Raw genomic sequence first — 26,971 nt, forward strand, 5'->3', positions numbered from 1 at the left:
AATTATAAGAGTAAAAATAAATAAATAAATAAATATTTCAGGACAATTTTCACAAATGGCACGATCTGATCCCATACTAAGCTTTTCGCTTGTGTTATGGAAACCAGATGGCTGATAAACATACATATATAATTTTAAATAAATACTTATATAGATAAGTATATATTTAAGAGGCATATAGATAAGGTATGTTTTACATAATATAAGGGACGACGGAAAAGCATTTTTAAAATTCTCAAATTTTGAACAATAATAATTATAGCTGAGAGACAGGATTCTATTGAAGTGAAACTTCTTTATCGGGGTTGGAAAAAAATTTAGTGTTACATTTTTTCGTTACGCGTGACATTTTGCCGTTACGCGCCATCTTTTTCTTATTCCTAACATGCGTTATTCGACGTATTTCTGTAAAGTTGCATATAGTAAATTATTTTTTGAAAAATAAGGTCATAAAGAAGTTTCACTTCTTACGTGTGTACACTAGTACACGCACACATTTATTTCCTTTATAATTTGAACTACATAGTAATAAACCTATGCCATGTACGAGTAATAAACAGTCTTAATCCGAATTGAAACGTCCTCTAAAACTACTACACATCTAACAACCCGAATCGAAACATATCCTTTTAAGAAAATAGTTGATCCCAAAACATGTGATAGTTCTTAGAGGAAATGCAAGTTTTAGAGCGTGTAATGGATCGTAAATAGTTTCAAAAGGTATAAAGTGATCCGATAAGGCTTGAGGCGATGGGATAAAACTTTATGCTGGTTGTAAAATTTTTGGTTTATTATGTAACACTCACAAATACGCGCATAGGAAAGTAATATTGTTCGTTTTGTATGCTCCTGTAATCGTCTCTATATAATATAATTAAATATATACCTAGTTAACAAAAACGAATAAGATATAACAGGTGACAGGGTACAAACATCCATACATACAAACGTCCAAATTTGTAAATATGAATGTTCATACATTTTAAAGCGGAATAAAACAGACGTTATACGATCACATAGTCATTTATAAGGGTAGAATATGATTGTGGCTTTGACAGATCGCATGAATAATAATAATTAGTAATTGATTTGACGTACTTTAATAAATTCCTGTCAGACACAGCCGATATGTCTGATGTATATTTTTATACCATTTATTGGAATATACATATATGTACATATAATAAACTGGATAGATATCCACGCTATAATAATTACGAAAAACGGGTCATCATGCTTTGTTTGTGTGCGTGAACGCTTTGTCTTATGTTTACGTGGTGTCTTAATTGTAATTGTCTGTGTGTGCGTGTACTAAACGGTTCAAGAGGGAGTATCGGCCGAGTTTCTTTTGTACTTTAGATCTTCAGTATCTGTTATATAGATATTATATTAAAGTGTAAATTAGAAAGAAAGAAAGAAACATTTATTTATTAATTAGTAAAAACGCATCGAATTGAACGACGTTTAGGGAACGTTGGTTAAAAGTGCGATACGTTCTAGGTTAGGAAAATACAACGGAATTTATGCATAGGTTTCAGCAAATAATAGTTTAGACTAAATATGTTTGCGACAACATCCATTAAATTAAATTTATCCAGACATAAATTAAATAAAAGGAATGCTTCTAAAAACCTTAACGATTTATTCTAAATTTTCGATGTCTGCTATTTTAACAGAATAAAATTCTTGAATCCATTTTAAAAATATACGCTGAGTCGTCAATCGTAATATGTTAGCAAATAGGTACACGAATAAAAATCCATTTGAAAACAGTTGAGAATCCAACGAAATCTAATGAAAAGTAAACATTTCTATTGAGCTTACAAAAACATTTTTCATTTAAATATATTTAAATACGTGCACGGTATTGCATGCATTTGTAGTTTGTAAAATTATAATGACAATTTATACACAGCGTTTTCATGTTAGTATTTTACTAATATTATAAATTTTTTAATATAAATGTTGTAATTTACTCTATAAGATATTATTTTATTTTTATTTCTTATGTTCATAAAATGCCTCTTCCTCCTGTTTTATCCATAAATTACAAGTCTTATGATTGAGCAAGTTTCTAAAAAAAAATGTATTCGCACGTAAGAAGTGAAACTTCTTTATGACCTTAAAAATGTCACGAGTATGGCGTAACGCAAAAATGTCACGCGGTCGGCGTAACGCAAAAATGTCACGCGTACGGCGTAACGCAAAAATGTTACACTAAATTTATGTCCAACCCCGATAAAGAAGTTTCACTTCAAAATTCCCTCTCAAGGCAAGGCGAAAGACGCGGGTTCGCATTCCACCTTGTGATCGATTTTTCCTATTCTTTAAAAAAATCTCATATAAAGCATTTGCATGCTATAAACTAAATATCAAAGCCTTGACTTATAGCACAGCTTACCTATATAGCATCATTTCCTTATTTATTATTATCCCAATAAAGGACTGACACAGATAAAAATAATACAAGAATAGAATTGTTTCAGAAAATAAATGAAATTATTAAATTAAACACTATCCCAAGCCGGGTGTATCATTAAAATTTATGAACTCCAAATTCTCTTTAATAAGGCGTGTTTTAACATTAAGTACTTTTCCGGGAAATCGAGATATTCGTATGTTATTGGAAACCAATATTGTATTTAATTAACCTCATGTAGATATTTAATTTTCATGCAGGCCTTTACTAACTCATCAGACTTGCGAATTATTATTATTTTTTTTTTTATTGGTAATAGGGAAGCGCTTGACCACAATCTCGCCTGATGTTAAGCTGAGATGTGGTCTAAGATGGAACGCGCTTCCCTAGAAGGTACCTGTTCACTCTACGCTTCTCTACTATTTTTTATTAATAACTAGCGGTACGCCACGGTTTCGCCCGTGGTACCTACATGTTTACGTTTCCTATCCTTATGAACCATCCTCGTACTTCAAGAAATATAAAAAAAATGACGAAATCGGTCGTTGTTCTCGAGATTTGCGCTTAGCAACTTTAGCGTTTCATTTATTTTAGATTTCTTTTAAATTTATTAATAAATACTTTTAAATATATTGTTACAAAGAATACCTTGTCCTATTTTAGTGCTCGTTATTTAAAGTATGCTGTTACAAACGAACGCAAGTCGGGTTACATTTCAAACATCCTTTCGTTGAGAATTATCTTTTGTAGTTCCCTTTTACGTAACAATGTCGATGTGATATTCTTTAATACGTTATTTAGGTCATATTTTTGTTTTTGCACGTGTCAGACGATTCCTGTGTTTGGGGATTTGTTTTGCGCTATTTCTAATGTGATTTTTAGATTATGTACGATTATGATTGTTTATTTTTGTGAGCTAATATAGGTCTATGTTGCTGTTGTGAGGAATTGTTATCCGATGTTAAAATAATTATTTAAATTAACTCTCCTTATAATAATAATGAATAGTATTTGTTTAATATGTTGTTGTAAAGATTTGTTGTCCGATGCTGAAATAATTATTTCAAACAATTCTTTTTATAATAATATTGTTTAGTATGTGCTAACGAGCTTAAATAAATGTTCGCGTATAGTATTTCATTTATTTCTGACTAGCGGTCCGTCCCGGCCTCGCCCGTGGTACATATTTCGCAATAAAAGGTAGCCTATGTTCTTTCTCAGGGTCTAATGATTGTCTGTGCCAAATTTCATCAAAATCGGTCGAGAGGTTTAAGCGGGAAAGCGTAACAGACAGACAGATAGAGTTACTTTCGCATTTATAATATTAGTAGGGATAACCTTCTTAGTTCAGCAGCACTTAATTTTATTAATCTAGTTGGCCACTTGATTAAGAAATAAGCCAATTAATAACAATATCGTAATATTCAAAATATTTTATTTATAAGAATATAAATTTGAACCTACAGTTTTAATCATTAATAATCCATACTAATATTATAAATGCGAAAGTAACTCTGTCTGTCTGTCTGTTACTCAATCACGCCTTTAACCAATTGGCATGAAATTTGGTATAGAGATATTTTGATACCCGAGAAAGGACATAGGATAGGTTTTATCCCGGAAATCCTACGGGAACGGGTTTTCCTTTAAAACGCGGGCGAAGCCGCGGGCGGAAAGCTAGTACTAAATATACCCTCATTTCACATTTCATTACGAGTCAGAAAATTATAATACTGAAGAAAAAAACTCATTCAAAAAAATACCTTTCAGCTAAAGTCTGTACTCTGTACTAATGAAAAACTGTAGGCCGTAATTTTAAAGGTCGGCATCTGCAAATAATAGCATGCTTTATGACTACGTTTGACAATAACAAAAACATGTGACTCATAAACGGATAATATATTCCTTCGATAAATAAATAAAACGGGAAAGGCAGATTTTTGTGTAGAATATTTTTAGGTTTTGTTGGCAAGGTGTTATGTGTAAAACAAAAATTTTGTTTTTTTATTTTTTTATTGTACGATAGGGGAGCGCGAGATGTGGCCTAAGATGGAGCGCGCTTCCCTAGAATGTACCAGTTCACTCTCCTCTTGAAGACTTCCAAATTGTACTCGTCGGGGAACACACATTCAGGAAGCATGTTCCAGTCCCTCTCGGTTTGAATAAAGAGAATTAAAAATTAATTGTTCAATAATGTAGTGTTTGATGTCTTATATATCAACTAGCTGTTGCCCGCAGCTTCGCCTGCGTGGAAAAAACAAATAATCATCCTTTATTTTATCCCCTTGAGGGTAGAATTGATCAAAATCAATGCCAACGTCATAACATTCACCTGCATGCCAAATTTCTGTTAAACAATTTAGTAGTTTTAAGAACCCACGTTGTTCTATACAAGAATACTTTCGTGTGCGTTTATTACGGGTGTACTTGAAATACCTACTACTTATATGATTTTTCAAATTTAGCTAATTCGAACATAATCCATTTGTCCAACCATTTCAACAATTCGTCCCTCGTCTATTGACACGTGCAAGCGGAAAGTTAATCCTCTTTTGACCTCATTAATTGAAAATTAATTTTTATAATGTAAAGTTTAATACAGTTGAGCCTCATAAAATAGAATTAGTGGCACATACCTACATAAAGTACCTACCTATTATAAATTATTCGATAAAAATATTTAAAGTATTCGTGTTTTTCGCTGACAATACCCATTACTGAAAGCGGTTCGACGAAAGAGCCACAGATTATTAAATAGTTACTTGACAGAGCGCAAAGGCAGCACAAATCACATATGAAAAAACCACAGGAAAAAACAAACAGCCATGAAATTGTCAACTTGCTTCAACTGTTAGTGCCATCGATCATCGAAGATTGGTTATTTTCAAGAATCATCTCATCTGTGATTTTTCCTGAGCACAGAGTACGCTTAACATCCATGTGTTCAAAACTTGACATTGGCAGAAACCGTCCTCACTGGGATCGGTAGTTAATACCATTTAAAAAAAAGAAGAAGAAGGTTATTTTCAAATTTCGTCGGGTACTTGGGTACGTGCAAGTACACACACACATATGTGTCAACTGTCAAGCTTGTAGTAGTCTGTGTCTGTTCGATTTATTTACAAGAGTAGCGGCAGTTCAACTTCTAATAAATGTTAGCTAAACTAAAACTACAATACTTTGTTGGTCTATAAATACCAACACTATTTTTTTTTCAATTCTATTCCAATATAATCAAATCGAAAGCGAAATAACATCTCTACAGCAAATTATTATTTAAAAATTACACGATACAGAAGTATAATTATTATTAAGGACTCAAGACATTTTGACATCTTTAGGGCTAATAATAGAGTTGTTTTTTGGCTGTTGTCAATTTAGGACTAAAGAGTGTAAATATTATAATGTGGGGCAGTAAATAAAATGTACATATATTCTAACAATTAATTACGCTAAGATTACGGACAAAAAAAATATATTAACTAAACAATCTAGTCTGTTAACAAATAAGCCATACAAATACAAGGAATCATTTCATAAAATACTGTTACCACCTTAACAAATAGTTCGTTAAATGGATATAATATAACAAAGAGTCCTATCGTTTTCTTTCTATAAATACTTTTATGAAAACATACGGAATGTAAATACTGTCGAATACTTACTTTTCATACATTGTTATAAAATATTTATTCGCGTAGAGTTTCTATTAATTTTACCATCTAATATTAGGCGTATTTCAATAGAATCTGACTAATTACGGAAATCAAATATTCTTCAATTACTGAGACAAATAGACTATGTATGTGAGTTGGAAATTATTCGATGCACGTGGGCTGGTTCTATTCAACCAGAATCCGGGCAATGTCCTCATACAGCCTTGAATGCCTAATTTCCCTAAAATTTGAATATATTTGACAGTAAAATAAGTGATATATTCTCATTTAAAAATTAGTAATGGATTTTTATAATTATCACTACATGGAATAAAGTCGCTTTCTCTGTCCCTATGTCCCTTTGTATGCTTAAATATTTAAAACTAAGCAACGGATTTTGATGCGGTTTTTTTAATAGATATTGTGATTCAAGAGGAAGGTTTTATTATTTAATTTATTAGGTTTAAAAGGCTTATTAGACCACCCAATTTTTAGGGACCCTAACCCTAACTAAGAGTGGTGTAATAAGACTTAGGGAGTTAGTGTCCCGATTTAGGGCGATCGGGTCTGCCCGATCTGCCTAGCTCCCTAAGCGCCCTGCAGATTGGGTAATGTAATAACGTTTAGGGCGGTTAGGGAGCTCAGTTGCCGCGCGACTAGTGCGTGGAGTGGCTGCTTTTGTATGTAAGGTGTCACCAAACTTCCCTACTACAGGTTTATATAACTTAAAAGGGAAGTTCCAAATGTTTGTGATCACACCGCCATGTTAACAAATAAATAAATTGTTTAAATCAATTGTTTATTTAATTGTTTTAAAACTCAACAAGTGTTCAAATTGTTCTGCACCTACTCTAATTAATTCATTAAAACTCCCGGTTCAAGCACGCTTAGTATTTGCATATTTGAAAGCTTTTCACGTAACCGTAAATACTCTTTCACCCAGATCTTTCTCTTCTTTTTTTAATATTTGTTATTGTGTCAACGGTTGCCACTGCTACAGCAACTTTTTGAAGTTTCGATACTGACGGCGGCATAATGTAAAATGCAACAATAGGTTTATCTCTCTAGACATTCGCGTATAAACTGAGTTAGGGCCCAATTCGCAGAGAAGTGTAATAAACGCCACACTAACTAGGGTACACGCCCACCCTAGATGCAGGGCCCTTCATATCGGGTAGTGTAATAAGCCTTTTAGACAAAGCGGGTGAAGCCATGGGCGGTAGGCTAGTATATTAATAAATGCAACTATGACTGTAATTATAATGAGATCTATGATCAGCGGTCATTGTAAATATGTTGTAAATGTTTATTAATAATCGCCGTAATGGCGGCAATTCGGCAAACATCGACAATCATATTATTTTGTTGGCCCATCGCTGCCCATTGTGTAAGGCCCATGAAAGCTATTCCTATATTGGACGCCACATTTGATGACGTGACCAGATCTGTCATAAAACGGAATTGACAAGCGGCCTCGGGTTTATTTTAATCGGCCATTAATCAGACTTCGTCATAATTATGGGGGTTTATGGGTGTGAGATTAATGAGCGCTTTCCAAATGATTTAGTACCCCATAGATATACGATAGCCAAAACCTTTGGTAATTTTATCACGCTATTACTTTCTAATCATTGGTATTTAGAAATCTAAGACATAATACTTCAGAATAGTTTCGCTGCATTATTTATTTATTTATTCCATTTTTTTATTGGTTTTATTTAAACGTGACATTTTTGCAAAGAAAGCTAGCTGCAAAAGCAACCAAAAGAAATAACTTTGACAATTAAATGATTACTAGCTTTCCGCCCGCGGCTTCGCCCGCGTTTTCAGAGAAAAACCCGCATAGTTCCCGTTCCCGTAGGATTTCCGGGATAAAACCTGTCCTATGTGTTAATCCAAGTGACTTTCTATATGTGTGCTTTTCATTGTAATCGGTTCAGTAGTGTTTGCGTGACAGAGTAACAGACACACACATATACACGTACAGAGGATGCATATGCTCACAAACTTTCGCATTTATAATATTAGTGGGATGGGATTGCAATACAATTGTTTTAAAATTAAACATTTAATTGGACTTCCATTGTCGTCTATTTAAAGGTTTTAGATGAAAAGTTTAATACAAAATAGTCAATGTATAAATAATGCCAGATCAACTTGGATATTGTCACTTGAATCGAAGCCTGAATGACACAATAAGGCCATTGTGTAGAGGATCTTACGCCTCAACGGATTGTTTTCGTTTCATTGTCGTTAAGGTATACATTTCTTTGCTTGTTTTACAATAATACATAAGATATGTACTGACTTGTCGGACAATTGTCACTGAAGAATAGACTTTATTGATAATAACGATACATATTTAAGATACCATATTGAATATCGTAAGAAATCTCGAATGTAAGATAGAAGCTATGAATTTCTTATAAATGTTTGAGGACAAAGTGACAATATACTTGCACTTACTATAAACATAACTATTTATAAATTATGCATATTTTCAAATCTGTCTCTATAGGTACTTACAATATGGAATGAATCGCCAAAGCGGAAAACTCGAGACCGGCTGAACCTATTTCGTTAATTATTTTTTTATAATACTCCTCGAAGTACGAGTACAAAATTAAAATAAATAAAAATAATATTAAAAATTAATTAAATTAAAGTTTCTTGAGAGAAAACTTTAACATGTACCACAGGCGAAGTCAGGGCAGACCGCTAGTCCTTTCCGAGTAATATTATAAATAAATAAATTATAAATGAGAAAGTTTGTGAGGATGGATGTATTGTGTATGTATGTATGTTTGTTAGGTACTCTTTCACGCAATTACTGCTGAACCGATAACAATGAAATTTAGCACACATATAGAAGGTAACTTGGATTAACACATAACATTTTATCCCGGAAATCCCACGGGAAGGGAAACCATGCGGGTTTTTCTTTGAAAATGCGAGCTAGGCCGCAGGCGGAAAGTTAGTACATATAGCATACAATTTGAATGAGATTAAGTGTTTAATTGAAGTTATATGCGATAGACAGAAGATTTAAACGATAAGCCTGTACTGACACACTACTGATGAAGGTTCCTTCTCATTTCATGCGAAACATGATAAAAATGTTATTATTTACACGTCAGTTTCCTGTTATGTAATAGATATAATATAAATTATATGGTACAACAGTTACTGAACGATTATTTAGTACGGACTTGTTGCATTTTATATATATAAAAGACGTGTGGCACTCGGGGACTGCCGCGGTAAAGCTATTGCATGCTATGCCTTCAAGCCACACCTCCGTGCCCGTCGGAGTGGGGAGCGTGAGGTTTTTTCGTTACGGAATTTCTGGATTCGGTCCCCGCGCTCAAGGCCCGGTAGGATTTCAATCGAGCCTTTATAACATGTATTTCTTTTTCAGGTACATTGGATTGACCTGAAAATGTGACACTGTGCTAGTGTAGTGAGAGTTATGAATCATGACGTCATATGTAGGTGTGAATGACACAGTGGTGTGGACTTATGAAGAGGGCTTCCCTCTTTTGATGCCTCGGTGGGGTTACGTGGCATCCGCGTTTATACTCTTTCTGATTGGATTTTTCGGATTCTTCCTCAATTTAATGGTGATCTTGCTCATGTTTAAGGATCGGCAAGTGAGTATTTTTGTTTGATGTATTTGATATAAATATTAAGCTATATAATTTAGGAAAAGATGGTGTCATACGTAGCAGAAATTGATATTTTAGCTATCGTTTTCCAAGTTATTATAAATGCTTTTTAGTTTTTGGGTGTTTGTAAGTCTGTTTTAATTATATATAGAACTTTAATAGAAGATATTCTCAACCTCAATTACTTATATTCGGTACACCCAGGTTATAAAGTTAAGGCAAATTTCCATCGATTTCGTCATAAACGTAACCAGTGAAAGCAACGACTCTACTTACTTAAATTTTCTGTTTACCTTAACAGGATTCAACTGATCAAATTTTGTATGGACAATGTTTTTAGCTTTAACATTATGTATTAACACACACCTATATAATATAATGCAACATATTATACGACTTTGACCTCGTCCAGAAGGGGAGTTATATCTGCCCATTGTGGCATACAAACACGCATGAATATCTAGATGAACGTAATAATTGGTAGCAAAATATCTGGAATAAAATGTATTCATCCATTTCGTTGATTTCTTCAAAAGTGATTGACATTTTTAAAAGATTTGTTGCTATGAACGAAACACTAAGTTTTATACACTGACTAGCTGTGCCGCGCGGTTTCACCCGCGTGGCTCCGCTCCTGTTGGTCTTAGCCTGATGATATTATAATATAGCCTATAGCCTTCTTCGATAAATGGGCTATCTAACAATGAAAGAATTTTTCAAATCGGACCAGTAGTTTCCGAGAGCGCGTTCAAACAAACAAACAAACTCTTCAGTTTTATAATATCAAGTAAAGATTAGAGATGACTGTATATTTAATCAGATTTTGAAACCTAAATTCAAATTTGAAACTTACAGCGTAAACATTGCTGGTTATGTAGATTAGAAACCTTTTGCAAATCAATTTTTCAAGCAAAACCTATCAATGTTTATTTATACCTTCCAAAAATCAAGTGATTTGACCCTGTTTTATCATAAATTATTTATCAGAAATCGTTATCATCTTAACGCATGACTGTCGGATCTGTGACCTTTTTGAACTTCCAAATTACAGCGTTTTACATAATTGGTAAAAGATTGGTACGATTTTCAGGTAATTGCTGTTTAATCTAATTTCGAATTGTATTTTGGGATAAAAATATATTTTTGTAAATAGTTGTTGCTAAGAAAATAGTTTCACATAATATAACAGATTAAAGTATATGTAAATATTTACATATTAAATGGAAGAATATACTTTTAAAAATGTACTTAGTCAATTAAAAGTTTTATTTAAGTACCACCATAAAGTTAAGTAATTTTTTATTATTATTATTTTGGTTTGTGTCGCTATGAATCTTTTGTTTTATTCATTTCTTGAACATATAAATTGTACTTAAGATACAATTTCAGTGATACAATTAAGAATATGAAATATAGTTCAAGAATGTGTTTCATATGTAGTATAATGTCACGTAGGGTTGAATGTCTGAGGACAATAATTATGCTGAGCCTTTTAGTTAAGATGGCTGTATGATGATTATATCGTAAATTGTATGCTAGTTTAGCCTTTGACAGTGTCCTAAGAATGTTACAGTCACAGAAGATTAGGTACAGGTTTAAGTGTAAAATAATAAACGACAAACATTGAGATAATATTACTACGTATGGAGGAGACACCACGAACAAAATCTGTGCGCCATTTTTTTGCTCTAAGTTTTAAAAATTATTATCTAGTTAGGTACTTACCGATAAAAGTTATTCCTTTGCACTTTTCCGTATTATTTGTATTATTTGTGCAATATCGTAACACACACGAAGGCATATTTGATGCGTTTCACTTTAAAACAAATAAAAAATGAGCGTGCAGTTACGCCATATGGCGTATGTAGAGCGGAACATAAGTGATGTAGGCGGTGTCGTCTCCATATATGTATAACTCAATGACGACAAACATCGTTATACTAAGTGGTTTAGTTCTGAGGGTCTGCTAGACCATGATTTATATGCAAATATTTGGTAAATAAACAGGTGTTATTTTAAAATTATCTTAATAACAGTAATGATTCCTGAACGTCTGCATATTACGAAAATAATATCTACACACTTTTTAATTTTTTTTCTTATTAAATTATTTTTCTTTTTTCCAAGTAGAAAAGAATATCAAATTGAAAAGCAATAACTAGGTACTAACAAATATTGCTTATTTTCGCAAAATTTCATAAAACACATAGTCAAATATCACCTCAATACATAGAAGGTAGTCACGTATCCACGTATTTACTGGAGCCCAGTTACATCGAGAATTACACAAAATTAGGGTTTCCACTTTCCAAGGGTTTCCGGTGATTACATTTGAAAATTTTTTGTTGTACAACGAGGTGGGTTCGCAATTAATTTGTGTATTCAGGTACATGGGTCATTAAAATTCGTATTGTATCATGTTACGATGTCCCTATTTATAAAAAAGGGAAATAGGTGCCTGTATTCTATCACGTGTGGAATTTGTAAAAAAAAAGTAAAATTTGTATAATTTATGACATCATTTTAATTATAATTAATACCTTGTTCAATAAATAGTTTCTTTTGACTATATATCATACAAACATTATTTCATTTATAATAATTATAGCACCTATTAAAAATAAACATCGTGAGGTAGTATGTGAATATTTTTTTTCATATTTTTATAAAGACTTCTAAGCAATTCTAACGACCATAACCTACTTTCCATTGCACTGTATGTATTCCATTGAATAACTAAAATAACAACATTAAATTAACACAAAAACAGTTCAAATTCATTGCAATGTTACGTTAAAATCTTAAATTATACAATCAGTCCTTTGTAGTCAAATTGTCAATTATTGAACACAATATAATAGACAACGTTAAAAGATCAATCAATGCCATACGTCATATTCTGTGGCTGTTTGGTCTCTTTCCTTTGCCCACGCAACTGTCAAAAATGACATTTGTCTATGTGTCATATCAAATTGATTATTGAGCGCCAATTGAACATTGAGCAGATTTGGAGCAGATTTATTCAACACACGTAACTGAGACTTCGTGAAGTGCATAATATTCTTGAATTCAAATGTGCTTTCTTGGAATTACCATGACTACAGTATATTGTACAGGTACATATTTTTTTAATCGTCATCAATTACACCAGTCATCTCAGTTTTCATGTCACTTTGGTATTTATTGTTACGGTACGTTCGAAATTTAAATTTAGCTCTTGCAGTTAGCAGTAACTTATTTGAATTATTCGTTTCTAATTCACATACAAATAGATAATTACATTACTCACATAGAATAAATTACAAATGAAAAATACTTTTACCGTTAACTATATTCTCTTCAAAAAGTTCCACCACAGCTACTATAATATGTACTAGATCTCTCACTAGTACTATTCTAATAATATTATTATCGACGAACTCGGCACAAGTAAACAAGTGAAATTTGTAATTTTCTACTAGATTTGCTAGCACGTAAATTACCGAATCATGTCATAGAAAATTGATAAGGGTTGTGCGTCAGATATTATAGTTCATAATTATTATATTAGGCAATCCCGTTAGGAGCGCGATATGTCAACTTTAATTTAACAATATTCAAACTTCAAAGCCTTCATAAATACGATATTAATGTAATTTGTATGCCGTGTTTATATAGCATTTATTCAGCGTAGTTTTTACTAGAGAACTAGTGAGAGTTTCGAATTAATTCTAGTTCTCACTTTGCTTTGTTTGCTTCGTTTTTTCTTTCTTTGATTAAGTATTGTTCTTTACTTGTGATTTTTGTCGTTTTTCTGTTTCATTTTACAAAAGTAGCTATTACCTCATACTACATACTAATTTCACAATGGATACTCATTTTGCACAATGTCTCTTTATATAGAACTAGCTTTCCGCCCGCGGCTTCGCCAGCGTTGTTATATACTTTGTTTTATACTATGTAGTGATAAATGAAAAGCTTACTATAATTTTTGAGAATTTTATACTAAAAGTAGTCTTGATATCTAGTTGAAAATTAGTGTTTCACATAAATGATAACTTAAATTATTTACCTGTAGTTTTATAAGATGGACTTTTAGTAAATTGTACTGACCATGTTTCCTTTCGTTTTTTTTATTTACATTTGGTGAAGTTTCATATTCCCTTGTGGATTTTCATAAGGGGAAAATCACAGACATGTATCAAGATAGACTAAGCGAGTGTATGTACTTCCCGTGTCCAAACTAAGTTTATGAACCTTACTTGACGCTGGCCTACACTCAGTCCGCGCTTGCAGTTCGCCAAGGAAAGACGTGAAGCTGAATAAAGTAAAATGCCGAATTGCGCCGTTATAAACTGTAGAAACTCCACAACTGTGAGTGGCCAAGTTAGCAGAGATGTTTCCTTCCACCGGTAAGTAATTTTCTAATCAGAATATGCACTATTTATTTTAAAATCAAATAAAGAATATCTGTGGAAAACGATCGTGACAAACACGGATACCAACTCATACGAAATGATTCGGAATACATTGCGGCTTTTACTTGGCACGGTAAAGATCGCGTCGTATGATAACAAGCAATGAATAGCGTCTTCTCATTTTTCTGTTCTCATTTTTCTGTCCAATTTTGTGGTTAGTGATGTTCATTTGATGCAACAGTTCTCGATTCTAATCGATTTTATAATCGAACAGAAAAATGATAATTTGAAGTAGCAATTTTTCAGAAAAAAAGGCATAGATTTTTTTTGTCATTTAATAGGACTTGACCTAAAACTTTTAAGTATTTTAATACAAAGGTACTAAAAATAAATATTATGACATGGACGCCATTAGTTAAAGTGTCATCTTGGGAGTTTTTTAAGAAAACTCCTTATTGCTTAGACTATGTTTGTTTTTTCAGTTTTCCAAGTAACCCGAACATAAAAGAAAAATGGATCGATGCAACGGGACATAAAGATTGATTGATTGACAGTTTCATTAATTTCTTTCGATGGCCTCTCTAGTACGTAGTACATGGTAACTCAATGGGCATATGTAAGAAAAAGCTAAAACACAATATTAGTTTACTTGTTAGAATATTAAAAGGTTTATAATTTTATTTTATCATTCCTCTGTCTATGGTAATTATCATTTTTCTGTCTTGAATCGATTTAGAAATCGATTACGATTCATTTATTTAACTACCTCTTAGACATAGATCTGTCTACCTCTTAGAACCGTTTGATCTGATTTCTTTCGATTTACTTCGATGGGATAGGACGATACTAGAATCGCCGCGCGAGTGGCGTCCTAATCGATTTAGCGTAAAATGAAATTACCATCACTAAAAAGCGCTCGTGACGTCATAACGCGTCAAGGTCAGTACAAAAAATATGACACGCTTGGTTTTCATACAGATCGCGGTACTTGCGTTGTCTACTAAAATATACATGTCTGTGGGGAAAATAATTGATCAGTCTTCTGTGTTCTGCCAGAGCGAGATTTTATTTCTTTAAGTCCCTGATACCAGGACTTCTCAGTATTGAGAATATTATGTTTACATTACCATTGGATATTTTCATTTCGCATAAAATTTCAATTTACCCTTATCTGATCTTCCATAAGCGATAACAAAACAATTCCCTATAACAAGATCGAATATAGTTAGATGTTGTAACTACGTAGTATATAAGGTCAATGCTATGCAATCAGGACACCTGGAATCACAAAGCGAAGCAAAGCTTGGTTCACTATGAATCAATATTTGTGTTTAGATGTTTTGACTTAATAAACAAACTTTTAACAATAACTATTAACTATTGCTCTTTTAAGAGAAAGACTTAAACTGAAAACTAATTTTAAAACTAGAAGCTTATATCGTTTTAGAATCGTAGATAATATCTTAATCTTAATATCTTAATCTTAATCTTAATCTTAATCTTAATTCTTAATACTATTATAAAGGCGACAGTTTGTAAGGATGTATGGATGTATGGATGTATGGATGTTTGTTACACTTTCACGTAAAAACTACTGAACCGATTACAATGAAATTTAGCACACATATAGAGGGTAACTTGGATTAACACATAGGATAGGTTTTATCCCGGAAATCCCACGGGAACGGGAACTATGCGGGTTTTCCTTTGAAAACGCGGGCGAAGCCGCGGGCGGAAATCTAGTTACAGATAAATTAGTTACGGGAATAACTTTAGTAATCTGGGCTACAGGCTCTACTTAGGTATACAAATGATTTGTTGTGATGATACAAAATTGTGCTTAATTTCAAAGAGATTACAGAACTATAAGCATCAGGCATACAAATGATAATTTTTGGAGTGTGACTCCTGTATCGGGGTTGGAAAAAAATTTAGTGTAACATTTTTTCGTTACGCGTGACATTTTGCCGTTACGCGCCATCTTTTTCTTATTCCTAACATGCGTGATTCGACGTATTTCTGTAAAGTTGCATATAGTAAATTTAGGTCATAAAGAAGTTTCACTTCTTACGTGCGTACACTAGTACACGCACACATTTTATGTTAATATTAAGCCATTATTATGCATTATACCTAAGTATAGTCTGTGTTGGTCGCTTTAAAGTATAAATACTTATTCTATGGTGTTGACTGTTGATAATTTTTATATTTTAGCATAAAAATAGTTTACGATTTAAAATAATACACGATTTACCATCAAATTTATAACTATATTATTCAAACATATTTTAATTTATTGTTAAAGTGTTTTACAAACAAATTTAAATATTTAAAAACCGAGTTAACCGTGTCGAAGCACTAAAGAGAACAACTCGTTTAACTACGCAGTTTAAAACTTTCACAATGAAGAAAGATCTCCAGTTAATTAATATAAATAAAATGGTTAAAGTCGAAATAGAAAAAGTTTAATTACGTGAGGCGAATCTTGAGTTAACTAACGTACAAGATGAACATACTTGAAATTTCTTCCGAAACTTATTTTTTTAACTTCCAAATAAAACAAAGAATGTTGTAATTTTTTTTAAGTAGTTCATCTCAAAAACAGCAATAATTTGAATTTTTATTTTAAAAACCAAGTTAAAATCTTTGTGGTGATGTTGTCGATTTGTGTATAAATTTGGTGGAAATAGCAACAATTGTCATGATGATTTTCGTTATTATTGGATTTATTTATTTTCATTTATATATGTGTTCCTGTTCATATATTCCTTTGTAGTAATTACTCGACATAATCAGACTTTCGTGCAAAATAAAACAACACTTTTCTACCATTTTTCTAAAATAATTATTTCTATAAGCAACAATAAAACAGTATTATAGCCTTTTTAATACATATTACTGTTTCATCCCACACGGGTGAGCAATTAAATAATTCAAATACTTTACCCAGAGCCCAGAGGTGTCTTGTCTAGTAGATCTGAATTTTTAAACAAAAGACGTTATTTAAAACGACCAATCAGGTAATGAGTTGACCTAACGCTGCTATAGGTAGGTCGAATATTTGAAGCGAGTGACGTTATTGGTCCATTGAATTTCGAATAATACACGCATGAAATAAAAAACAAATTAATAAAATAACGCAGTTTACTAAAATAAATTGGATTCGAAATTGTTAAATATTTTTCGTTTTAATGCATCTATAAATATATTTTAAAATGTAATGGGCAATATTTTTTGACAATTATGTATATTTTATTATCTGTATTTTTGTATCACAATCAATTATTGTATGCGTTTTTGAGATTTTTAGGAAGGTTGAATATATTTAGGAGAAACTATATTACTTATAAATTTAATAAAAATGAAGAAATCATTTTATAAAAACTATTTCGTTCACAATTATTATTTATTTAAAGGAACTCAAACTTTTTGATCTTTTCAACGTTATCAGAACCTCCATTAATTAATTACGAGTGCGCTAATCACTTCGAAGTTGTTAGACTTTGTGCGAAACAATTCAAAATATTTGGAATTTACACAACAATTGTATAGGATTGACGGTTAATATTATGTTTAAAAAATGGATATAAATAGTACACATCTTATTCGCTACTTCTGGAAAGAATTACATCTTATTATCACAATTTTGGCAACTTTGAATGGCGACCACGTACAGGACGTCGCAGGTTTTTCATTATAATTAATACGCATAAATATGATTTTTGTTATTTAAAGTAATTCCAATTTTCAATTAAAATTATTTCTGCAACTTAACGAGAATTGTTGCATTAAGGTATTGCGCCTTCGCGTTTAACCAGCATCGTACATGTCCTTTATTTTTACGGTTGCCTGGAAGAGATTGCTTTAAGCAATAAGGCCGCCAATTGTGCACTTACCATATTCATGTTCTCTATGTTAAATTATATATGTTTTTTTATTACTGGTATTGTACAATAAAGTGTAAAAATAAAATAAATAAATAAATAAATAAGGTAACATAGTTCAGAATTGTTAATACTTCCAACTAGGGAAATGAGAACTTTTCACCTAATTAGGAAGTTAGGTATGCTATGACCGTCAACTCAATTTGAAAGCTTTCTTTGTCCTTCTGATATATATTTTGTATCTAAGCTCGAAATTCAGTTTAACTTTAGGACAAGGTTAGATTACTTATGTCTAAAGCTTGTTTCAAAGCTTATAAATTGATATTATTTTCAGATAGGTGTTCGGTTCGGTAGATTGGCTAAGTCTTATGACCAAATTCAATATAGAAACACTGAACGTCAATATATTAAAAAAAAACTTAAAGCTGTAGGTTTTAAAACTTAAGGTTTACTAGTTTACTTATTATAATCATTATTTTTAGTTTATTAAGCTATTGCATAGCTTCTATCGTGGGCCTTGAGCGCGGCGAGCGACTGTAAAAAATCCGTAACGAAAAATCAAAAAACCTAACACCCCCCCACTCCAACCGGCACAGCGATGCGATGCTATATGCAATAGCTTTACCGCGGCAGTCCTCGAGTGCCACACATATTTTTTTTAACTGTTCATACATAATATAAGCAAATAAAACCAACGACATCGTTTCACTTGAATTATCGTCTTAATATTTCCTAGGATCTCAAAATTACCGCACCAAAGACCGAGTGTATTACATTTTAATGGTCCACGGCGTTAAAATTAACGCCATGTTTATTCCTTGAAAACCAGAAGTTACCCTTTATACGAATTCTCTGAATTACATTTTGCTAGACTAGCTTCCTGCGCGTGGCTTCGCCCGCTTTGTAGACATTATATACCTTCCTTCAGAAACGCTTTATCCACAGACATGCTTAATATATGTCTGTCTGTGGCTTTATCCTATCAAAATCCGTTCCGTGATTTTAAAGATCTAAGCATGCAAACATACAGACGCACGTTCTAAATCGATTATTTCTGTGAAATCATGTAATTTACAATTGTAAATATATAACACGTAAACATACATACACACTCCATTATCTTATTACGAAACTTTGAAGTGGTTTCATCAAAGTAACAAACAATTACAAGACGAGCCTAAGAAAACCCTTAAAATAATAATTTAATTCCACACACAATTACAGTTTATGATATAATTTTGAATTCGTAAAAATGCAAATACTGTTGTCTAAAACTATACTTAAATAATAACAGAGATGGGACTAGAAATAAACACTAGCTTGTAAAATGTAATTTGCGTTGAATTTATCAAGCTGATAATTTCTTAGAAGGTCTCGTTTTACACTTAAATAAATTGACTCGATTTGATGATTGATCATAATATTAAAACAACGAGTGCAATCAATGCAAATATCTCACTTATATTAGAATCTCATCCATTATTCGCTCAATTGATAATAATGATTTATCTGTAATACAGTATCTATATATTACTAGCTTACCGGCTACCGCCCGCGGCTTTGCCAGCTTTGTATAAAACCTAATAAATGATATACTAAAACCTTCCTCTTAAATCACTCTATCTATTAAGAAAGAACCGCAACAGAATCCGTTGCGTAGTTTTAAGCATACAAAGGGACATATAGGGACAGAGAACGTGATTTTGTTTTATATTATTACTAGCGGTCCGCCCCGGCTTCGCCCGTGGTACATATGAAAAATAGATGTTGGCCGATTCTCAGACTTACCCGATATGCACAGAAAATTTCATGAGAATCGGTCCACCCGTTTCGGAGGAGTATGCAGACTAACATTGTGACACGAGAATTTTATATATGTATAAGAAGATGTAGTGATTATGAGAAACAATATTACGAAATTACCTACATCTTGGGGCTATACCTACATAATGATGTAGAAATCATACAGCGTAGTTCAGAAGTTTTCAATAAGTAGCTTTCAGCCCGCAGCTTCGTCCGCTTTGTTTAATGCTTTACAAATGACATACTCGAACCTTCATTGAGAATCGCTGTATTAAAAAAAATGTGTGCGTGTACTAGTGTACACACGTAAGAAGTGAAACTTCTTTATGACCTTATTTTTCAAAAAATAATTTACTATAACTGCAACTTTACATAAATACGTCGAATCACGCGTGGTAGGGATAAGAAAAAGATGGCGCGTAACGGAAAAATGTCACGCGTAACGAAAAAATGTTACACTCAATTTTTTTCCAATCCCGATAAAGAAGTTTCACTTCAAAAATATATCAAATTCCGTTGCCCAGTATAAAGCTATCAACTCATACAAGAATAAAATATAAAATACTTTATTGTACAATGCACACAAAAATAACATTTACAGAAATAATAGTTACTTAAAATAAATGTATCTACAACTTGGCATACATTATGTAGTGATGACCTACAAAATAAAACGTACCATGTCATAGACGGTGTTTTTATTTATCCAACGTTAAGTCTATCAAAGGAAACAATTTTAGACAAGGTTAAACATTCCCAGTGTTTATGTAACACCTAGTGCCTAAAAGCTTAACAGAAGTATTTTGGGAAATATATCTTATTTTCACTGTATAGAAATTGAAGAAAAACCTTCAAAAGAGACACGAATAAGGAATTATAGGCATTTAGGCTTACTAGGAATATCAAAGCTTCACAAAGTTTGAGCTAAGAGTGAAACAACACGTTTGGAAATTTATTTTGTTTGAATTATAATAGCAATTTATTAGTGCGGATAAAACTTTTTAGAGCGTACTTTACAAAAAGTGTAACATTCTAATCCTACTAACTTTAACAACACTACAAAAAGTGTAACATTCTAATAGGGTAACGGCACCAGTGGTCAGCCTCATAACAGCTTTTTGAAGTTTTGATAATTGCCATTTCTACGACAATCGTCGAATAAAAAAACGTACAACATGTATGGATTTATTGTTTATTGTAGTTTCGAATCAGCGTTTATCAAAAACAATAATTCTCTTAGTAAAATATATAATTAATTTTAAACAAAAAATGGCCCAGTGTCCCAGTGAACAGCCTCTAAAAACCAATAAACAGCCTTGTTGAACCCAGTGTTCAGCCTTTAGTAAGTATAACTAATTATGAGATCAAAATAATCAAAATCAACTATATTAATCACATTTTTATAGCAACGATTCACTTAGCACAAAAAATATATATCGTACATAATACAAATATTATTTTAAACATACTATTACAATCTCTTTGTGTCTTCTTCTTTTCTAGGAATTTCTTATTATTTATCATAAAAACAGCAATAATTCTTTTTAAAAAAATCAGCGATATTAGTTTATAATATTATTGATGTACATCTATAATCCACAATATATATAATTATAATCAACCACAGGAGGATCTCTTTCGGAGGATTTCTCTGGAGGATACTGTTGTCTTGGCGGCATTTTTAGCTAGAAAAAGAGGGAACAATAATAACTTTTGGATATGAATACACATAATACCGTTATTTCAGGTAAAACTTAACTAACATGAAGTATTACTTACATATTTAAACACAAACATTCGCATTTATACTTAAAATATTATTTCAATAACATCGTGGCTGAATACTGGTTCATTGAGACCACAGATTGAGACCCAGTGGTCAGCCGCTTGAAAAAATATTTTAAAATGCGGCTGACCACTGGGTTTTCTAACAATTAGGAATAATCCCAGTAATCAGCCCCAGGGGCTGTCCATTGGATCTTTCATAAAAAATCAGTATCCAATGGTCAGCCCCTCAAATTTTTAAGTAAAAAAACAATATTTTTTATCAAATTTCATAAAATTAAATGCTCTAAGTAATCTATAAAGTTATTATCTATAAAACACAATCACATTTCATACTAAAATATGTTATTTCTCACCTTTCAAAAGAGCACCACGTGAAACAAAAATATTGCAGACATGACACTTTTGCTCTTGTCGGCGGACAGCACCTGTACGAACGTGTTTACTTCTCTCCCCTGACCCCCTGCTGCTCCTATCGCGTGATGCATGAACCAATAACGAAACAGAGCTTCTATTTAAGTGCGCGTGATTTGGTTATTTTGATTACAGCGATATTTATGGCCAATAAACAACGCAATAGGCTGATCACTGGTGCCTGGCTGACCACTGGTGCCGTTACCCTACTACTAACTCTAACAACACTACAAAAAGTGTAACATTCTAATACTACTACTCTTTCGCGAAAAAATCACGAGATGAATTTGGATCTTTTCTATACTTCATAATAAAGGCGCGTTGATAGTACTATTTCAATGTCGCGTCATGGCAATACCGTCACGGCGTGGGGCGACGATTTTGGCATCTTTGAATCTTGCCAAAGAAGTTTCACTTCTGACACGTGTGCAAAAAATCAATCAAATCCTTGTAAAATTAGCTTAGATATCAATTATTCCCATTATTTTTTCATATCCATACGGAAAATTGATCATCTTTAATAGGTTCATACAAAACACAATCACTAACAATGTTCATTTATTTTCAGCTGTGGAGTGCCACTAAAAATGTTAACTGTAAAATTACTAACATTATCTCTCTATTTATAGCTGTGGACACCCCTAAATATCATACTGTTCAACCTGGTGTGTTCCGACTTCTCCGTATCTGTCCTGGGGAACCCGTTAACCCTGATATCAGCTCTCTTCCATCGGTGGATCTTCGGCCGTACTATGTGTGTGCTGTATGGATTCTTCATGGCGCTTTTGGGTAAGAAAATTGTGTTATTTATATAGATTATGTAGAAGTTGCGAAGATGTATTCCAAATAATGAATCAATATTAATCTACAATGATAAAAAATATAATACAATATCTGTTATCATTTCAAATTTCGTCAAAATCGATGCGTAGTTTAGCCGTGAAATCATAACCAACAGATTTACTTTCGCATTTATTTGATTGATAGGTTTAATTTTATGGTTAAATTGCATTTAAATACAGTAGATTGGTATGCTTTGTGTATACCATATTACCTTATTGTTCCTTCGCAACTATAGTAACGCATGAATATTAGGTATTTAAAAACGAAACAAACTTCATACATAACTGCAATATTAATTAGCACTAAAATTTATATTCCACAACGAAAATAATATCTAAAGCAAAACTATACAAAGTCACACTGAAAACTCGTATGCAGTTAGTAATTGCATATATATCTTTAATTAAGACGAACACACAATCCTGTTAACTTTATACGGAGAGAGGAAATTATGTTAATTATAACAGAACAATTATTGTTATTATGCATGAATGTTTTAACTCAATTTTTTATGTTTGTAAGCTGATGATAAGAAATATTCTGCCGGTTCTGATCAAATTTTTATGCTTTTTAGATCACTTCTATTCGTTCAATTAAAATACTTTTATGCAAATAGATATCAATAAAAAAACAGTATGTATCTTTGTATGACAAATACTAAATAATATAATATAACTTCGTATTAAAACAATTAAATTTAATTAATGCTCACAATTAAGTCAGTTAACCATTCTTGGATAAATCCTATGAATCAGCTGAAAATACGACTTGTAAACAACGTTCAAGTGATTGAAAAGGACCGCGAAATGACATTTCATCATATTATTTAGTGCCTATTATAAAGCTGAAAAGATTGTTTGTTTGAACACACTAATCTCAAGAACAGTTTTAGTAAGCCCAGTTATCGAGGAAGGCTATAATTATCCACCAACCATCACACTAAGACCAATAGGAACGGAGCAATGCGGGCAAAACTACGGGGCACAGCTAGTATTGTAATACTTTAGGAATTTCAATAATCTTCTTATCTGCCCACTAAAGGGACGATATGTCAATAGTATTGCCATAAATTACAATATTGGGAAAGGTTACGAGACGATTAATTTTATTTAGTATCTATAAAATGAAGCCGACCCCAAGTGATCTGGGGTAAGGCAGTTATAGTAGTAGGTAAATAAAAATGTCAAGCAAATTGAAAGATAGTTCAATTGAGACTGACTTTTATTTTGCATATTATATTAATAAGAATATATACCTTTATATTTTTCTTACTGTTAAATTATACTTACCGGTGGTGCAATTCTTAGATTACATCACGCCTTTTTGATTCTGGTAGAATTTATTCCAATCTATGTATCTTATAGTACATATTATAAATAAAATCTAGTATTATACATAAACAAAACAAGTATTAAATACATTACCGCGTAAATACGCAAAAACATACCTAAGAAAGAGAATATTTTAATGGCGGACGTCTAACAGCTATCCCATCTTACATTACCATTTTATTTAATTTGCAGACGCTGTCTTTTTCTGAATTATTCTGAGTCGTTTGTCATTTGTTCTTTACATAAAAAGATGGCGAGACCTCATTGAACTAATCCGACTTGCGTCTAGAATAATCTAGAATCGATGGTAAATGTTAAAAATAATATGTTATGACGATTCAAAAGTGCTTCTAGAAGATGTCTAATTGAATAAATAAATGTTGTTTGGGTTTGAATACTTATTGTATTGAATAGTATCTACGTATATCTTCAAATTCTAAAAATTCCTTCTGCAATTGTACTAGTCATGCCTAGAAAAAATTAAGTGTTTCTATGCTAATTTGTTATTCTTGTACATAAACTTCTTCTTCTCTTTCTTCTTCTTCTATATATCTAGTATATCTTCTATATATATAGTAGGTATCTTTTGATAATACTTGGCAGTGATGACTGCCAAGTATTATCAAAACACGTTCAGTGGTTTTCCCGCGAAAGAGTAACCAACATATACCTATCCATCCTCACAAACTGATGACTTTATAAGAATTCGTCGCGGTGATTATAGCAAAAAGCGCTTAAATCGCTCTTTAACAAGAGTTATTACTGAGTAATAAAGGTAATCAGAGATAGATTTAGGTTACCCAAAAGGTTCGTGACTTTATGACCGAATAATCGCAGTGAAATATAGTGAAACTAGCTGTGCCCCGCGGTTTTATTTGTGCTCCGCTCCTGTTGGTCTAAGTGTGATGATATATAGCCTTCCTCGATAAATGGGCTATCTAACACCGAAAGAATTTTTCAAAGCGGAGAGATTAGCGCGTTCAAACAAACAAACTTTTCAGCTGTATAATATTAGTAAGTAGGTATACATTAATGACAATCTTGGCGGTGATACAAATCTTTACTGAACTAACCTATCAGATAGCTTTATTTAATTTTACAAGCCGTCTCTTTGCCAAAACAATATTTTAGCTAACGTAGAACAGAATCTAGCTGACTCGAGCCATTTTGTTTGTATCATATTATAACGAACGGGTTGCGGTCCTTTTGAACAAACTTACTTTACTAACAAAACTTTTCCAATTATTATTTCTTTGAAAACCTTATTAAGACAAATTTAACTTAATCGCCAAAATTGTCCAGATTTTTTAATAATAACCAGCAAATTTGTGTCTTACTTATTTATTTTCTGACTACAGTTTACTTTGGCAAATACATAAACTCGAAAAATAGACAGGATTGTTATGTTATACTTAATCTAATTTACCATAATACATATATTACAAAATAATGTAAAACGTTTTGTGTCTCACATTTTCCAACCTTAGGTACCTTAACCTTAGAGAGTCATAAATTACTAAATGCACATAATATGACAATGTCATTCCAGGAAAACTTAAAATAAGTAACACAAAACGCCAACAAAATTACCAAATAGAGCAATACAGTTTTCCATGTAGAAACTTTCCGAATCGATGGTTAATATTAAGTATTTATATACCTAATTCAAAAACGCTTCTTCTATTTGAATGAAAAAATGTTCGAGTTTGAAACTATATCCCTTCTTTCCAGGTATAACTTCCATAACCACTTTAACGGTGATATCCTTCGAGCGTTACCTGATGGTGACCAGGCCGCTCCGCTCCAGGCACCTCAGTTCCAAGGGAGCGGCTCTCTCCGTGGTCTTCATTTGGGCGTACTCTTTGGCACTTACTACACCACCCTTGATGGGGTGGGGGAACTATGTTAATGAAGCTGCTAATATAAGGTAAGTTTTTTGTAGTTTGTAGTGTTAATAGTGAAATAACATACAATGCAATACTTTCAAGAACATTGCACTAAAAACTGCCCAAGAGGCAGTTATTCACGTATACCCGGCGACCCTTCCACTCGATGTATTAGAGACGACAATTTATTTCTGTTAATTTCTTGTTAATTGAAATAAATTTTATAAATATAATATAATTTTATTATTAGTTTAAGTGATTGCCTATTGTAGAGTATCAATTTAAGATTAGGTCATACTCGACTCGGCTCATTGGCCGTCGTTAACAAACTGTACGTTTCACCACGATTTTCTTCACCATTTAGCACAAGCATGAATATTATAATAAGAATCATAGGCAGATTTTTTAATCACCAACCTTCATAATTTTATTTAATTTGCTCGTAATCGCTCAACTATTCCTCCGATCACTAAAAAAAATAATTGAAAAGTTTTTCAATGATAATAATAGAATTACGTAAGACGAAGGGCTCAGAAGGATCCGAAGTTTACACATCGCCCGTCGGCCTGGACTAAAGTTTCGATTAGTTTCCGATCAAAACTAATTATAACTTTCCACTGCGGCTGCAATTAGCAATCTATGTAAACGGTAATTGCTTGGCGCAGCAATGCACGTCTATTTTACAACTCACCTATAATTTTAGATGTTACAACATTTGACTAATGTATGGGCTAATTTAGAAGTTATGAAACCCTAGTAGAGGATACATGAAATCTAACTATTCTTTATTTGTATAATCTTTTATTTCTTACACAATATTTGTTTGAACAACAGACTTTTCAGTACAGTAATATAAACATATTTTCTTGTAAGATTTACATCCTACGA

General features: G+C 32.3%; 1 protein-coding gene and 1 long non-coding RNA gene across 2 annotated transcripts in view; one reads left to right on the forward strand and one right to left on the reverse strand.

Annotated features, from left to right (window-relative positions):
* The first annotated feature begins 9,522 nt into the window (after positions 1-9,522).
* The window catches only part of LOC149487236 (parapinopsin-like), a 42,984-nt gene continuing 25,535 nt past the window's right edge, over positions 9,523-26,971 (forward strand). The window contains exons 1-3 of the mRNA XM_089697544.1: positions 9,523-9,725; positions 22,653-22,812; positions 25,929-26,124. Of these exons, the coding sequence (XP_089553670.1) occupies positions 9,552-9,725; positions 22,653-22,812; positions 25,929-26,124 (530 nt within the window). The 5' untranslated portion in view covers positions 9,523-9,551. The remainder of the gene's footprint in view (positions 9,726-22,652; positions 22,813-25,928; positions 26,125-26,971) is intronic.
* LOC149487237 (uncharacterized) lies at positions 21,003-22,229 on the reverse strand. The gene is made up of 2 exons (XR_016315850.1): positions 21,966-22,229; positions 21,003-21,509 (listed from the first exon to the last, which is right to left on the reverse strand). It is a non-coding gene; the product is annotated as an uncharacterized LOC149487237 (long non-coding RNA).

This window comes from Colias philodice, chromosome 7 (assembly GCF_061535455.1).
Source record: "Colias philodice isolate Cphi_HAF_F1 chromosome 7, ilColPhil1 Martin Lab GWU primary, whole genome shotgun sequence".
In the NCBI taxonomy this organism is placed as follows: Eukaryota; Metazoa; Arthropoda; class Insecta; order Lepidoptera; family Pieridae; genus Colias; species Colias philodice.